This window comes from Ostrinia nubilalis, chromosome 3, assembly GCF_963855985.1.
Source record: "Ostrinia nubilalis chromosome 3, ilOstNubi1.1, whole genome shotgun sequence".
Classification (NCBI taxonomy): Eukaryota; Metazoa; Arthropoda; class Insecta; order Lepidoptera; family Crambidae; genus Ostrinia; species Ostrinia nubilalis.
In genome coordinates, this window is record NC_087090.1 from 7458111 (window position 1) to 7476418 (window position 18308).

At 33.2% G+C, this 18308-nt stretch overlaps 1 protein-coding gene across 2 annotated transcripts; it reads left to right on the forward strand.

Annotated features, from left to right (window-relative positions):
• Window positions 1-791: 791 nt before the first annotated feature.
• On the forward strand, window positions 792-9172 carry LOC135087802 (5'-AMP-activated protein kinase subunit gamma-2-like). 2 transcript variants are annotated; one of them, XM_063982596.1, is made up of 2 exons: window positions 792-1123; window positions 6844-9172. In XM_063982596.1, the coding sequence occupies exon 2, from the start codon at window positions 6915-6917 to the stop codon at window positions 8967-8969; it is 2055 nt and encodes a 684-aa protein (XP_063838666.1). In that variant the 5' UTR covers window positions 792-1123; window positions 6844-6914; the 3' UTR covers window positions 8970-9172. The 2 variants fall into 2 exon arrangements, with proteins under 2 accessions (XP_063838666.1, XP_063838667.1); XM_063982597.1 differs by lacking the exon at window positions 792-1123 and adding an exon at window positions 5611-5770.
• The last annotated feature ends 9136 nt before the right edge of the window (window positions 9173-18308 follow it).

Genomic DNA, 18308 nt, shown 5'->3' on the forward strand with positions numbered 1-18308 from the left:
TTAGAGTCGGAGACTGATAGGAAAAATCGCGATGATAAAATAATGTAGGTTACTTATGGGCCCAAACTGATATAAGAACTCACGAGAAAAACTTTTGATTACCTATATTTCTTGATACTAGCGGCTATAAATAAATGTTTCTATTTTTTAGTAAGTAGTAAAATAATTAGAATTTTAATGACATGGTTTTGTTTTTAAAAGTTTGAGATTAGTGATTGTTGTGACGATAGCATACATAAAGTTTTATTATTTTCATTAAAATTATTTCATACCAGAATTTGGACGTGAAATCTGTTTAGTAGGTAGGTATCCTATTTAGTTAAATTACACAGTGGATAAGGAAATTATGAACAGTGTCCATGTAGTTAAGAACACAAAGACTTCCTTTTTAGTTCTTCACAGAAAAGGTAGGTAGGTACCTATGTGGCGAATTACTAAAATAGCCAAAAAAACCTACACAATACGATACACACCTCATCTGTACTTTTTAACCGACTTCAATTACAATTATTTTACTAATTATTATTTATTTTTGCAGTTTTATTGCTTTCTTTTTCAAATGAAACATTCCCACAACTTGTAAACAAGTTAATTTTAGCTAGATACATCAAGTCTAGGAGTACCTACTTAATATTTTTCGTTTTTATCTGTTGGATTAAATTGATAACACGCGTGATATCAGTTGTTAGCATACAGATTCTCGTACGCGTCATCTTGATTTGATGTGTGCATACGTTGCGTAGCGGTGCACGGCGCGGCCACATGTGTGCGTGAGGCATCATATCTGTGCGCGAACGCAGCGGCTGCGCCAGCGAGAATTCCATAACGTGAACGCGTTTGTTTCGATTCGATGCCGTCAGCTCGTTGTTAGAACAGTGTGTGTGATTGTAAATTGTACTAATTGGGCATGGCGGTCTTCGCTCACCAAAAAGTACCTTCATCGATATCTGTAACCAAATTGTGGCGACAGCACACTCGCAAGTGAACAGAACTAGTGTCACAAACTCGGCGCAAGCGACACACTACCTCTATTAGCGCAGGGTGCATTATGCATATTGTAAATGTGTGTGTGAGTGTTCACAAATAGTCAGTGCTAAACAGGATCGACGCAATGATCTGTGTTGTGAGTATATTTATTTGTTTATATTAATTTATCTTTCAAAAGAGAGCTGAGTCAAAAGATTTTGAGGTTATGTTTTAAATGAACAAGGCTAAAGTGGTATGATGAACATAATCGAATCTCTTCGAACCAATTTAATAATATTTCATGCTTTCCCCTTATTGATTGACCTCAATGGTTATGGGATTTGACTGCCTATCAAAATATTTGACTTAGTTCAATTACAACGATTTAATTATAACATCAGGTAAATGTTTTTAGTGTGTTATGTTATTGCAGCTGTTTATTTCAGTCTTTTAATCTTGCTTTACAACCATAAATACATTTTATGCTAATTTATCACAAGTAGGTAAGTAGTTATAGGTATTTTAAATAGATAAAATGCTATAGACTATTATCATTTACAATAATCACGTATTTATTTTATAAACCTTCAGTAAAAATAATTCGAAATTGTACATAAAATAAAACATTAGTACTATTGTTAGGTAGACAGTGGAATTTGTATTGAAAGTAATTACGATGATGCCAACATCAGATTTTAGCCAGATGTAGTACCTACTCTGTGTTTGGGCAGATGGCCAAAAAACTATTCAGCTGAATAGATTTCAACGTCCCTTCTACAACGTGAAGCTAAACTAATTTAAACCTAAAGGAAAATAACCAACAGGAAACGGGTGTTAAATTCATGATTGGTTGTTGATTTCGTGATAAACCTTTAATGAGCGATTGGAGTCTAGGTTGTTTACATTGCCTCAGTTTACGTAGGCACAATACAATTATATTATCAATAAAGTACATAGGTAAGGGTTTTATTATGGTGTAGGTAAGTAGCTAAAACACTATTGCGTCTGCGATGCAGTAACTTTAGATTAATCGGTCAATTAATTATACTTTAATGATATATAGAATCTTTACTAAAAATACTCGCAGTAGGTAGTCCACTAATGTGCTAGTTAGCGACAACTTCTAAACAAAAATACATGTTACAAGGTTTGAGGTTATTAAAATAAATGAGTGTAGATTGCCCTGATGAAGCTACGGAGATAATTATTATGCTGGTGCGATATGTGTTACATGGAAATAATATGTATTTTTATATCATCATGCTAAAAATACATCATAAGCGACTGCCGCAAATGGAATTGTAGAGTTCCTTCAGGCAGTTTTTTTACAAGTTTTAAATCATGTTTGCCATAATAATATGTAGTACGCAAAATATCATTCAATTCAAATACTATACGAATTTAGGTTAATGCCTAACAACAACAGCATAATAACTATAGGTCAATATAACAAACAATAAATAAAGACGAATTATACGAATAGATAGTTAACAAAAAATTAACAAAAAATTGACGGACTAAATTCAAAATGGGCAAAGCCGCACCCTTAAGTAAGAAGCTAGTTATTAAGATGTTATTTTTATGGCGTATAAAGTTTAGTAACTTATAAAAAATATTACACTAAGTATATTCATTGCGTACTTTCTTTTCTGTTTTCGGTCTACTAACTGTGGATATCAAGCTTCAATTAAAAATATGTTTACTGTGGAAACGTTTTAGGCACATATCTGTAGATAAAATACTACATAAAATCAGCCGATAAGATACTTCTCTTACATTAAAACTAGCGCTATCATGATACTCTGGGATTATCCGAGGTTTGAGTGAGCCGATTTTGTAATAATCTAAAGAGTCCTCGAAAGTTCTTATCTTAATCTATCGTTGGAGTGCTTACATTAACCATTACACAAGCTACCTTAAATTGTATACTTCAGAATACGTAGCTGCTGGATTTTATAATTCATAACAGGAAAATATGCATATTAACATTTACTGATAACTTTTAACTCTCTGAATATTGTTATAAAATGTCCTTAATGTTATACAATAAATATTACGTATTAAATAAAGATAATTTTGCAAGAGTTCACTTTATTTCTTGGTATGTTAATTAGATAGGTACCAATCAACTACGAGAGATTAGATGAGATTTCAGTTAGATAAGGTGTTTGCGCGGTTGTGATGTCACTGTCGGCACACATTACCGTAAGTAATGAATGATTAGTACCTATACACAGTGGGCATTGCATAACATACGCATTTTCACGTATAGTGGCTAACCTGCAGATCTTCGTAGGTGATTGTGATATTATGCGCGTTTGAATAAAGTCTCTACAATGTTGGTAGTAGATTTGACTCTACTTCACATAACATTCTACTGTAATATTACTACTATATTTTGTTGTGATCTTGGGAAAATGCGTAAAAAATTATGGGTCTTTATATTACTAAGCATAAACATTAAACACTTTAGCTTGGTTGAGGTTTCTGTTAAGAACAACGATCTCGCATTCATGCCATCAAAAATAAATTATTTACTAGAAGCTGCACGAGATTCCAACATTGACTTTTTCCTTTTTAGCTTATCTCCAAGTGAACCACATCCAAGTGAATCAGTCATTATGCTCTGCCGACTCTATTTTACGCTCAAACAGAATCAGTGTTTTCATTGAGCAAATCATGGAGAAAATGCAAGGTTCAGGCATCGGTCTACTGGAACGTTAGAATGTCACATGTAGGTATGTGTAGGGAGGAACTACTGACCTATGCAACTAAACGCAACAGTTCTATACACGTGATCTAGCGACCCATGTCATCGAAAGGCTGTTTCTATTCCCGTTCAACATTTTCGAGCGTCACTGAACCTGAGATACGTAGTTATGTTATCTTAGAAAGCTCTATCGATCGTTTCCCCTCTCCCCGCGTGACTACGTCATCGTTTTACACGCGCCCTCATCCGTGACGTCACATCAGTGACGATTCATTCATGACGTCATATATTCCCACGCATGCGTGGTCGTAGAACATCTGAGACTAAAATTAGATAGTTGGTATGAGTTTCTGATTTATGCCGCGTAAAGGAAAGTAATTTCATTGATAAGCTCGTAAGTATGCGAACACGTGGACTGTAGCTAAGTCCTACACCATCATTTGAAACGTAATCCTGTAGATAGTTATGCTGCAGCATGGCCATGGCCAAAAAAACAACTCAAAAGGAAAAAATTCTGCGGTACTAAGTAACATTTCTATTCAAATCAGCTTTCAAAGTTACAAGGACTTCAAGATGTTTACAGTGTTTATCTTGTAGGTTGTCGTAATAAATTTTATTAATAATATTTCTTTCAAATTCTAATAAATTAATAGTAACTAGATTTTGTGTAAAATAAGATTATTTGTTACGTCTTACGCCATAGATTCCCTTTGCCATAGAAAATCTATGAGAGTCACGTTTTGACGGGTCATAAAAGTATTTCAGTTGACTAGTAGAGTCAACTACCCTCATCATCATCATCATCATTTCAGCCACAGGACGTCCACTGCTGAACATAGGCCTCCCCCAATGACTTCCACATCGCACGGTTGGTAGCGGCCTGCATCCAGCGCCTTCCTGCTACCTTTATCAGGTCGTCGTCTCGTCAACTACCCTATTTTTATTAATTACATTGAGTGTTTAATTTTTAATGCGAAACCATTATGTAGATTGGTTGCTTTCTGTCGTAGTCGTGTACTACATCACAAAGAAATTGTAACTATTTAGCTCTAGTTTTGAATAGTGACAGGTAGGTATTTTTTTAGTGAGAATATAAAGTATTTTCGCACTCACAGCTTTCTGCATAACCCAGGGGTCGACTGGCTGAGAATGCTTAAATAGCATTAAGTCCACCTTTTGTACTATTTTATTGTGCAATAAATTTTTATAATAATAATAATATTTTCAGTGTAATTATGACACATACATTATTGCTTTTTTGTAATGTGTGTTTGTTGGCTCTTGCGTGAAATTGTGCAATGTTTATGGGAACTTTTTGGTAGGGAATTATATCGAAGTAGGTATAACGACCTAGGCCGCGGTCGGGAGCGGATAGCTGGGTAAGCGGCTCCGAGATTATTATCTAATATTTTAAAATAATCTTCAGAAAGCTCTTTATTTTATAAATAGCAATAATAATTAGTTTTTAAGTCAGATGTAAGTCGGATTGACATTGACGATAGATTTTTAAAATAAACTCTATTAAATTCAATGATCACGTTTACTGGGTAGAGCTAATAAATTGCTCTACAAAGGAACTATACGAGACCAAAGCAACATAACCTTTGTTATTTGGAAATAAATCGAAGCTATTAATGTAGTAACTTTTTCATTACAAATTAATTTGATAGATATTGTGCATCAATGGTTTTTATACTTATTTATACTGGGGTTATGTTGAAAAATAGTTCAGTCATTTAACTGTGAAGAATGATTGCAATAAGTATGGTGTACAAAATCTTCACAAATCAGAATGGTCATGACATCTCCCGAAAAAATTGTCTAACATTTCGTCACACCGAAACCATTTACCGCGATTGCCGATTCCCCGCTCCCGGCGCGCCGCCCTACGATAGGTTACCCTCGCCCGCCGGCAGATGTCGCAGTGCGCACCCCTAATTATTTGACAGCCAACATGGTCTCTCGCGTAGCAGTCGCGTTTACTGCGCAAACCAAGCAAAATTCACAAATACTACATTAATATTATAGTTTTGTTTCTGTGAGGCTTGTTCTGGTTGTATATAGTGGTCACAATGAAAATTTCAACAGAATCAGGTGCGTTTTTCTTACATTTACTACAACTCACATTGACATTACCGACCATCTTTTTAAGAAAGTATTGATTTATAGAAATGGTGTCAGATGAGTACTTATCTTAACCTCCACGAGTTGCTTATTTTTTATGCATTGATGAGCTGTCACGTCGTTTTATTTTAGTTAAGTTTGATAGAACAGTTGCAAAACCGGTTTTCTTCTTTTAATATTGGTTATGTAATCGGCAATAACAAAACTGGTGCATCGTAGTTTGCTGCATTGCGTTACCTAGCAACGGCAAACAGTGCTAAATAGAATGTTGCAACAACTAATAAAATTCTAGCATCACATTAATATTTACGATACAAAAATAATACTTATTTTAGACTAAAATCGATTTTTATTTAACCCACACCCGTGTGAAACTAAAACGTCTTATTTTAAAATAATTTATTTTGTATTTATTTGTTATTTGTATTTAATTCCTGTAAGAATGTTACAATACTATAATAATAACAAGCGTTAATAAGTACAATTTCGATAAAACTATACTAATATTATATTATAAAGAGGAAAGATTTGTACCTATTTTTGTATGTTTGTAATGAATAGGCTTAAAAACCACTGAACGGATTTTGATGAAACTTTACAGTATTATTGTTCATAATCCAGAATAACATATAGGCTATAATTTATGACGATCTGTGACAAACGAAATTTCACGCGTGCGAAGCCGCGGGCGGAAAGCTAGTCTAAAATATAATTAGATGTCATTGACTGGCACAATTGTTACATACATGTTAGAATGAAAGACCACGAAAAGCATTAAAATTAATTCTTTATTTATAAGTATTATATTGTGGTTTTTACGATGATGTAGAAATCTTCTAAACTAAGTTATAAAAAATAATATTTGGTTTGTTTTATAAAATACACATGTTAGTACATTATTAGTAATTAATTTAATAGTTAGTGCTCATGAAAGTTTAGAATAAAAATTATGCAATAGGTTCTTTTATTAATATAAACTAATGTAGGTTTTTTGTAGTGTATTAAAAATCATAAATATTAATTTTGATATCTTTTTTTTTCAGGTAATGCCAATATCAGCAGATTATGGAACATAGTAAAGGTATAAAAAACATAAATAAATTATTTATTGGATATGGATCCCATTTTAGAAAATGAATCCGCTACGTCGGATACACCCAGCAAGTATGGGAAGAAACATAAACACAAGAAAAAGAAGAATCAGCTGGAACCACAAAAAGAAAGCCAGACCGTTATTGGTGAAAAGAAGAAATTCGTTGTAACAACATTATCTACATCAGAAGAAAAGGAAGTTCCTTCCAGTAATGTAGCTGCAAGTAATATTCATACTGTACATTTCGGTACACGTGGTGTAGAGTCACAACGACCTCATGTAAGATCAATTTTTAAGGATCGAGCAGATAGCTCTCGTCCTTCAAGTACTGAGAGAGAAACGGTTGATACAAAAGAGTATGAAACCTTTCATGGTACATCATCTAGTCCACGTAGTTCTATTTTTGATATATTTCGTTTAAGAAGAAAGAGTGATGCTAAGAAGCAACAAATTAAACCACCTAAACCTAATGAAGTGCAAGAATCGTCCAAAGAAGAACCAGCGGTGTCAGATTCCAAAAAAGATGATTCTCATAAAAAATATTACCATACGGTAACTGGAGCATCTTCTAGAAAGTACAGTCCAATCACTCGAGTTATGGATATATTTAAAGGCAAACCTCATGCAAACCCTACTACTACGGAACCAGTGAAAAAGAAAATACCAAAATCCGGTCGTCGTTCTTCAATAGAAACCACTTCACCTACTTATCACAAGAATTCCTATGCTTCATTAGATCCTACGCAAGCTAAGCAATTATTTAGAGAAGTCAGAGGTCTGCCAAAGTATGATCCCTATCTATCAATTGTGCAGATATCTTTGGGCGGAAGAGATAAAACACGGTTATTATTAAACTTTTTCAAATACCATAAATGCTATGAAATTTTGCCTAAGTCTGCAAAAGTAATTATATTCGATACACAGTTTCTTGTTAGGAAAACATTTCCTACATTGATATCACATGGTATCCGTTCTGCACCACTTTGGGATGAAAATAAAAAATTACTAGTTGGAATGATTACTGTAACTGATTTCATAAGAATCTTATTACATCTCGAGGCAGAAAATATATCTGTGGAGGAATTGGAAAAACATACACTTCATAATTGGAGGAAAATTTTAAGACCGACAAGAAAACCTTTGTGCAGTGCAGGTCCAGATCAATCATTGCATGAAGCTATTAATTTATTACACAAGAATCGTGTTCATCGACTTTTGATGATAGATCCTCAGTCGGGAGATGTTTTATACATATTATCACATAAAAGAATACTGAGGTTTCTGTTTGTGTATCTAAATGAATTTCCCGAGCTAACGTTTTTCCATAAAACAATAGCGGATTTAAAAATCGGGACTTACGATGATATTGTTTCTGTAACAGAGAATACGACCATCAAAACAGCTTTTCAGCTGCTGTTGGAAAAAGATATATCTGCTCTACCAATTTTGGATGAGAATGGTATACTTATTGATGTGTACGCAAAATATGAAGTTTTAAATCTAGTAAGTGAAAAATTATATTCAAATTTGTCACTGACCATAGGGGAAATAAGGAATAAAAAGAAAGACTGGGAAGAGAAAATACAAAAATGTCGTTCAAGCATTACGTTATATGAGGCCTTAGAAGTTATAGTTAGAACTGAGAGTCATCGATTATTGTTAGTTAATAAGGAAGATAAATTAATGGGGATTGTTTCACTATCAGATATTTTAGTATATTTGAATAGAGTAATTCCTACAGAGAAAAAAGTATCGTCACTTCAAGAAATATTTAGACCATTAGAAGAAAACAAAGTAGCAGAGTCACCGAGGGAGACAGAGAATGAAGTTATATCAATTGAAGTTCCAAGTTTAAACACAGTAAACGAAAACAGTGTTCCTGAGGCTATAGAAAGTACCACAAATAATGAAAATGATGAAACTTGTGTGTCGAATAATGATGGTGTTGCTGATGCAACACCATCTGATGATAACGACGCAAATGTTAATTGTGATGTTACTTCTAGTGATGAGCCCGCCATAGTTCAAACTATAAATGAAGACGAAGGTAATCCCGTCGAAGCTGTGAATAAGTAGATCAATTTTATTCCAAAGAAATTGTGATAGGTGAAATTGCCGAATCAGTATATTTAATCTCAAAGTATGCTTTTGCTTGTATAATATTGTTATTATAACTTTGTAATCATAAATAGATGCATCAAATACCACGTGATTGCCTTATCATTATTTAATTCATTATAAACATTGCTGAAACTCAATAAAATATTTTAGCAGTACAATTTTGTTTGTATGTAGAGCCTTTCATCAGATAGGTAGGTAATTTAGTTTTTTTGTGATAATTACTTTTGACTAGGGTTTCTGATTTCTCGACTTATTTTTTTTCTCGAGTTTCGGGAATTCTCGAGGCCAAAGTCTCGAGTTTTCTCGGGTCTCGAGTCTTTTAATTAAAACTGTTGAAATCGGTTGAAATTTAATAAAAACACGGGTTTTTATTAATGTTATAATGTGTCTGGGTTATAATCAATAATACTGTAAAGTTTCAACAAAATCCGTTCAGTAGTTTTTGCGTGAAAGAGTAACAAACATCCAGACATCCACACAAACTTTCGCATTTATAATATTAGTACGATAATTATAACTTAGTAATTAACTAAAGGAACAAAAGTCATAAAGTCGCGTGTACTTTAAGGATTAATAACCATAAATATCTGGAGCTCCAATTGAATCACTTGTTTTCCAAAGAACGCAAGTCCAAATTAATTGAAAAATTACGATAATAAACCTACATTTACAAACAAAAAAAAACTTTTAAATAAATTTTTAAACTAAAAGATAACGACTTGAATAAACGTATTTACGAGTACCTAAACTAACAGTTAACAAAAAATGTTCAGTCTTTAAATCAGTCAGTTATACAAACATAATATAATATAGCATACTCGTAGGTGAACATTATTAGTTTCGGTTAAGATCATTACTTGCAAATCAAATTAGTTAAAAAAAGGAAAGACTAGGCCAGTCTAAACGCAACGTTAACCTATTAAATAATTAAAAACTTACTTTTGTCTAAGAAAATAGGCTTTCAAACATATTAAAGCTTCAAAATCGAAACTCGAGAATTCTCGAGCTCCGGTATTTTTTTTCTCGTCTCGAATGAAGCCAAATTTCTCGAGTTTTCTCGAGTTCGAGAAAGCTCGAGCAGAAACCCTACTTTTGACCGATTGAAGCGTTATTTCATCGTTGAACAATCATTTCGAATGCTTCTCTAATTGGGCACGATAACAATTAATTATTTTAATATTTTTTCAAAATTACACGTTCTAAAGTAACTTGATTAGGTAGTTATGCTTATTACTTATCGATATTGAAATATATCATAGCATTTTACAGATACTTATCTGTAAAATGCTATGATATATTTCAACTATCACTAAATGTATATTTACGTCCAATTTAAATAACTACACTTGTAGTTATTTAAATTGGACGTAAATATACATTTAGTGCCTTTAATTATAAATTATTTCAAGTTCAGGTGTGGCCAGTTAAACGGGAGCATTTGCCTCAGAAACCAGTTAAAACAAATAAGCACGGCAAGGACATTCACGCGGCGGTGTAGCTGTGAGAATATAAATTTATCTATACATTTTTTATCCTTTTATACCATATAGAGTAATTAATACACCTTAAAATACCTGAAATACAAATGTAAATAACACAAAATTATTTGCAATGAAACAAACATGTTTACGTAAATATGCACTAATTAGATGGTAATGTATCAACCTAAGTACCTACCTACCTACAAAGTAAAAGTACCTAAATTCATTTTTAAATGCTTACGCCCTACGTGGAAGATTTCTTTGTGAAGATAGCAAACTTAGGGGTATTAACAGCTCTATAAACATCATGAGCTTATAGAGGTGCAGTCGAATGCAGCTTTGGAGACGTAGCAACTGGTCCCGGCGAGGACCGAACCCGGAACACTCTGCCCAAGGCCGCACTGTATCTTTTACTTTTAGCATATTTTATTATCTTTAATCTCGTCTCTTGCTGATCACGTTACATATTTACGTAAATATTTCCATGACCGTTAAACATAATGTGTCCATTAAACGAAGGAAATTTAATTGATACCTACACCACCTACACGCACAAATAATGACCGAATACTGAAAATATACAGATAAAGTCTGCCATTTCGTTTATTATCGCTATATATTAATATGTCTGTCTTAAATGACCTAATTATGCATGATTTTCATAAATTAGCTTATCTATATCCATAATATCCACCCATTTATTACTCTGGGACAGTGAGTTAAGTCTAGTAAAATGCATAAACTATAATTATGTAAAAAACATTATTACAAAAAAATATTATCGTAAGTAGGATTCAAACTGACGACCATTGTCGAAAGCTCGCTCTAACTACTGGTCTAGAGAGAATTAGGTAGTTAAAAACTTTAAGCTATTAAGTTGTGACAATGTATGTAAAAATATTTAACTCTGAATGTAAACTTTCAATAACCAATGAATTAGCTGCTGTTTTCTTGATTGTTTTGGTCAGTTAATGTTGAGCGTAATTTAACAACTCCATTGATGGAATGACAATAATTAAGTAAGTACTTGTTATTTAGAGAGGTAACAGTAATATTTATATTCAATGAATCCCAAAATGGAGACATTACAATTATTTTTATATTATTCTTTAAATCGTCCTGCCCGACAGGTACGTCATCATCATAAAAGCAAATGTTAGTAGGTAATATTTTATGCTCATGAATATATCCGCAACTTTTGATTTCTAAAATTGAGGCAACAGACTTGTAACCAATTCGATAGCTATTATATTTCACAGTCTATGCGTTAGTATAAAAGTGAGGATAACTTGTCAAATTAACATACGAAATCGAGCTAGTAGCTGCCCACTCGCTGCAAACCGGTAAGCCACTTGACAGGCTGGCTGAGTAAATATGGAAGCTTGTCCGATTGTGCGACGAATCTGCCTACACGTCGCGAGATGCTGCCCAACAATCGACCGTGACGCGCTGAAGTTTGGTCACATTATGCAAATCACCCTAAAATCTGGATCGTTATTATGCAAGTGTTAAAGTATGTAAATGTGTACGATGTTAAGTTACATTTTATTGCAGTTTGAAGGGTATACCCGAAGTAAAAAGCTCGGAGGCATTGGCGACCGACCGCTAAGCTGTTTGCCGTACATATTGTCTGTACAATATTGTAGTTGATGCACATATCTACAAGGGTTTATTTATGTTATTAAAAAGAAGTTTTGTTTCGAATAATAGAGATATCGACCTTGAAATATTAAGACATAAACAGCATGAATTTATATCGGTAGATAAAGTTACTTAATTTGGTTAGATCCAAATGATCTACATACAAACTTGTCTGCTTCTCGTTAAATCTATTATCAGCTTAGATACACGTGAATAACTTCGAATCTTCGATCAATATCGAAACGGGTTGGCTAATAAATAATGCAAATTAACATTTTAATCGGCCAGCTAGTAGAGGTCGTGTAGTGGACACGTTTACAATTCTAGATTAGGCGGAGCGCTCATTATGTTGCAAAATATTTTATGCTTTCAAGGATTCACTGTTTTTTATAGCATTCAAGTGTCTGGGACATAAGTTTTGATGTATTATAAATTCAGATTCGATTTCCTCCTCACTAAAAACGCGTCATGGCGCCAAGAAATGTTTATTATTATTTTATCACACTTTAAATTACAAGTATGAAGAAAGGAAAAGTAATACCTACATGGTATCGAATTGAATGAGTCACTTATGTTAAAACCAGTTCAAGTAGGCATTTGATTTAGATTCAACTTTGTGATCGTTTTGCTACGTCTTTAAGTTACATTTTCTTTATAGGTACATTTCGGTGTTGATCAATACACTGTTATGGAATAGTTGCTTACAGGCAAGGTAGTCACCATGTTTTCTGAATATTAACTTATGAAGCATTCATTAGATTGTAAAAAAAATATGAAAAATGTTAGTTTTAACGACAATCACAATCATGACAAAAGTGACTCAAACTGTGGATGAGTGTATTCTTCTATCTACGAGTAACATACCGTGATAATTTCCTGTAGGTACGAGTATATGATTATGATAAAATAAAACCTGAACATTCATTGGAACAACACATGTGTGTACTCTGTAGAGCCGAGTGTGTAGGTATTCTGCATTGTATTGAAAGTAATAATACACTATTTTCATGAATATGAAATGTAACATAAGGTCGGTAGAGGTGAACAAGATAAACTAATAATAGTTTGAAAGTAAACACGCAACATGTTGTTCAGGCGGCTTTAAAATGTTTCACAACGTTGTTTTGATGAGAGCTTAAAGATTTTACAAGTCATTGAAGACACAATTTATAAAGTTGCCAAAGAGAATGGATTGATTACTTTTTAAGTTCTGCGATTATGTGGCCTGTAACAATAACGCCTAAGGCTAGGATGTGTATGTTCTCTCCTTAATATTAATGATCGTCATTATTTTATAAACTTCACAATTAGTTATCCTAAAATGCAAACAATTACATGTGGAATTATATGTACACGTTTGCTAATATTTAATGAGGTTTTTAGGAGAAACATTCCAATTAAAACGGAAAGTATAATGATGGTACTACATACTTTGTAAATCTACATCGACTACAGTATGGATACTAATAGTAAAAATAAAAGTGCAATTTAAAATGTCTTTTCGTTAACAATAGAAATTCAGCGGTTCGTTAACTAGATATGCGCATCTTATCAAGCATGTCACGTTACGAAATATTGTCCAGCCTCATCGCAATGATGACTACAGATGATGATGTTACAAAATTTATTGAAACGAACTGTAAAACCTAGCTCAAATGTAGTGTTACGTGAGAGAGAGTAAGCATTTTGTAACCTCAAGTAGTGAAGCTGATGTCATAGCGATTGGGAGGCACTCGATGACCCCCTGACACGGCTATTAAAACTCTAGCGGACACTGACTGATACGGCGCGGTGCAGTCTGCGTAACTTTGCAAGTAGGTACGCGCAATAATAGTGGTTAGCCGGTTCAATAGGTATCGCTCTACCATAGGCTCCGTGTATTTAACTCCATATCGCGTCATAATTAATGCAGATTTGCATTTGGAATACCTAAACTTTAATGTAAAACAGCATGACGTCACTAAAAGAATACTAACGAGAATGTGTGCGTCAAATAGGAGTAGGTGCAATTTGTATTAAAAAATGTGATCTGTGAATAGTCCAAAAAGCAATTAATTTACGATTGTGCGTCAATATTCATTTTAGGGGTAAAGTAATATCCTGGAACTTATTTCGCAAATAATAGTTATTAAATATTATTATAACATTATTTAGGTGAAACGGATTAGGGATATACCTAATTAATTAATTATAATTCAATGGCTGTCCTTATTCAATAAATTAGGATTCATTACTTGTAAAAAGTTCTACGGAAGAACAGGAAGCGTAAGTAAATAATAAAGTCACTTGTCCAATGTCTGTAATATAGGTACGACAAAAAGGACATTGTCAGAAACGGCCTCAGATTCCTGGGCACAGCAGTAAAGTATCAAAATTGATCTCTTACTTTTTGAATACATAAATATTAATTAGATTGTAATGGACACTTGAGGATTAGAAAATGAAATAATAAAAGTCTTTTATATGTATTCCATAATACTATGACGACATCCGGACATTTTAGGGCGTGGCCTGCTCCATATCCTATGAAGTTCCATAATTTGTGTCGATAAAATCTATGTAAAATCGGCACAAGGCAATGCCGTACTTCATTGTTAGGAATCCACGTAATAGTGATGTTGATTGCGGTCATCATAGACAATAAGATACCGATCTAGTAAATAAAATAAATCGTCCAAATTGCTACAGTATGACTAGATTTTAATTAAAAGTTAAAAATATATTGCACGATACTACAAGAAGCTATCTAATGTGTCCAACTGGTCTAAAAGGTCATGAATAAAATAAAAAGAATTGTGATCATAATACTGATATTGACAATGACATAAATATGGGATCATCTTTAATATATCTGTAACAGTTTCAAAATCCGATGAAAAATCCAATGCCGCTTAAAGTGAGAGAAATGTCTAAAGTTCTAATAGAATTGAAAGTTTTATTCACTCAAAATGCTTATAACAATAATTGGTAATACATTTCAAATATTAAGTACCTACCTTTATAATGTATCGATAGAACCAAAATGATGTCCTCTCAGTTTGGAAAGGGAAAACCCAGGATTGGGGGAGCGCTCCAGGCAATTTTCAGAACATTTCATAGGTGGTAGTAAATAATATTTATTTTATTATTAAAATTGAATATTTTGATATTGATAAAATTGAATATACCTTTCGATTCAAATACCGAATATTTTTCAATCGATAAAAATTATCGAGAATTGTTAATAATATTCAATTAAAAGTTGTTCAATCCCTAGTCATGCATAGACTAAGACGGTAACCATGGAGATAGTTAGTTTGGTAAGTCACGTGTTAAATGTCAAGAGTGGAAAGTAAACATAGGATTCATGTTATTTATTTACGTGCAAAATGTAAGTAAGTAAATGATAAAAGTGGAACGCCGAGCTATTTCCAAAACCCGTCCAATATTATAATACAATTTGGCTGCGACAACTACAATACAGAACATCTCCCAAATCGATGTGCATACAATATTATAATACAATACTAGTAAGTAAGAGGTTATGATAACAAAATTGCTATGAATAAGTTTATAGAATTGGTCCGCCAGGAATAATTGTTCTTACATAAAGATTTGTGTCATTTAGAACCTAGAAAGTATTTTTTCGGCACTGTTGATCTAACGGCGAACAATGTATGGAGAACGAACATTGTCCTTTCTTTATTATGCAATAAAATATCGAGAAAGTAAAATCACATTCAATACATAGTTGCCTAATGTAATTTTGTTTAACAACAAAGTGAAACTCTGCACCGATGATATAATAGCATAGTAAACCAATACTCAGGTGTTAGACAGTACTTCACAACCTTAGAGGGTTCTGTCAAGAAATCATTGAATATTTTGTTGGTTTTTTTAAAGATATAATCAAATGAGTATACCATGGACCTATAAAAAAAGGCGGACGGAACTCGCGCTACAACAAAACTGTGACGCAAAATTTTGGCGTTTGTCTATTGTGTGAGTGAATTTAGGGATGCCATGTTAGCCAAAACATTTTACCCATTTATTTTAAGAAAAACATAGATCGGCAGATGTTACTTTGAAATGTAGACAGAATTATTCCGTGCCATTTTAAAAGGATGAAAGGTGAATGCGTTGAGGAAGGCGCGAAATTTTCAATGTTCAAATTTTCTTACATTGTTTGCAAGTCAGTGTGTCAGGGTATATACATAATGTTGATCAAAAATGATTCACGCAGTTACAAATTACGAATCTTGTGTACATTATAATCATAATCTTATGCATCATCAATATATTATTATTATCTCTGATAGATTTTTTTTAACATACAACCTGACACTGACTTGCAATCAATGTAAGAAAATTTGAATTTTGCAGTTCCACATTTTTGGGAAGGATCAAATTTGCCTATGAAAATATATCCCATTAAAACACAATTATTATGATAAATTATTTTATTTCCATAGTATGCGTAATAAATAACTAAAAAGTCCTAAAATTATTATTAATTTCCCATATTTCGGGTAATTTTCCCACGTAAATAACTGAGAACACTGGTCTTTGACGTATTATTTTTTCGAGTGAATGACGTTTGATTTCAATTAATTTCAATATTTTAATGTCGGGAAATAAGTGATTGGATTATTATTTTGCTTGTGAAATGTGATTCCTTAATTTTTGTTTGTTCGAACAGAACGGTTTTTACACAATTTCATCACACAAGACATGTCGTATTCGTGTTGTTTTTTCGCTGCTTAATGTGTCAACTGTGTGAAGTTTGCACTCGAAGTGGTGTATCAGGGTGTGAATGTGTGCGTGCCGGCCTGTACGTACAGGCAAGCTGTGGGTCTAGACAAAGTGCAAATTATAATCGCAAACCAGTCGAAAAGTGGTCGAAAAGCCCCTTTTTTGTATGGAGTTTTGACGGATTCGATTTTCGATTCGATCAAAAAGTGCGTTTTGTCTAGGGGGGCTGGTGTATCCTAATGTCACAGTATTTTGTTGATGAGAATCCGTCCGACTTTTTTTATAGGTCCATGGAGTATACTTAGAGATTAAACGAACTTACCTGTAAGTGAAGTTCTATCCTAATTATACGAAGGCTTCGTTCGAAGAGATTAGCATATTAAACACTTGTAGTAACGTGTAGCACTCACCATTCCACAACACTATTTGAGAATTTTTATTTCACACTTTTTTTTTTTTTTTTTTTTGTCGGGTAACTCGATTTTTCCCTTCCCAATAACTTCATTCCGCCATTTTCATCATTCAGTTTAGAGTTATGCCGTTTATATTTTACGACTTTAAAGGGTAAGAGAGACAGCGATTGGGTGGGAGGGTTGCTAATCTCTTCGAACGAAGCCTTCGTATAATTAGGATAGAACTTCACTTACAGGTAAGTTCGTTTAATCTCTAATTATACTTCATGCTTCGTTCTCGAGATTAGCATATTAAACACTTGTAGATATTTAGAGACATAGTCGTAAAATATGTAAATGAAAGGCTATATATAATCATTATTTATGTTGAAACTTTAGAAAACAAAAAACAATTAGTTTACTTATTTGTTGAATCATTCAATATAGTTCTGGCCATACAATTATCTGACATATTATTAACAATTGGCCTATTATAAAACTTGGCAAAAGTATGGGAGCTAGGGCTCCAACCCGCAGATTTTCTGATTTGATCAATATTAATTCCAAGCCTTTTTGCCGCTGATGTCGCTGCGTGTCGGGTGCTATGCGCAGTGAACGTAGAAGTATCAATTCCACTTAAGGATAAGACATCCTTAATCCATCTAGATAGGGTTTGTGTACCAACGGGATTATGAGGTCTATGAAGACTTAAAAACAGATAATCATGATTCTCTCTATAACAATTAGTTAATTCAATATAAGAAAGCAAACTTTTTGCGGGACAAATCTCTGGTCGTTCATTAAAAAATGGTAAGACCAGTAACGGTTGAGCTGATCCAGGCTTGGATGTCTTTATCAAATCTGGGATTTTGATTTTGATTTCCTGTTCATTTACATGTATGTTACTAATTTTAATTTTAGAAAATGTTTGCACTCTATGTGCAGTGACAAGGGCTAAAAGAGTAATAAGCTTTTTTGAAATTTGTGAATTATTCAGTCCTTCGTTAGGGTACCATTTACCAAGATAATTTAATACCAGAGATGTATCC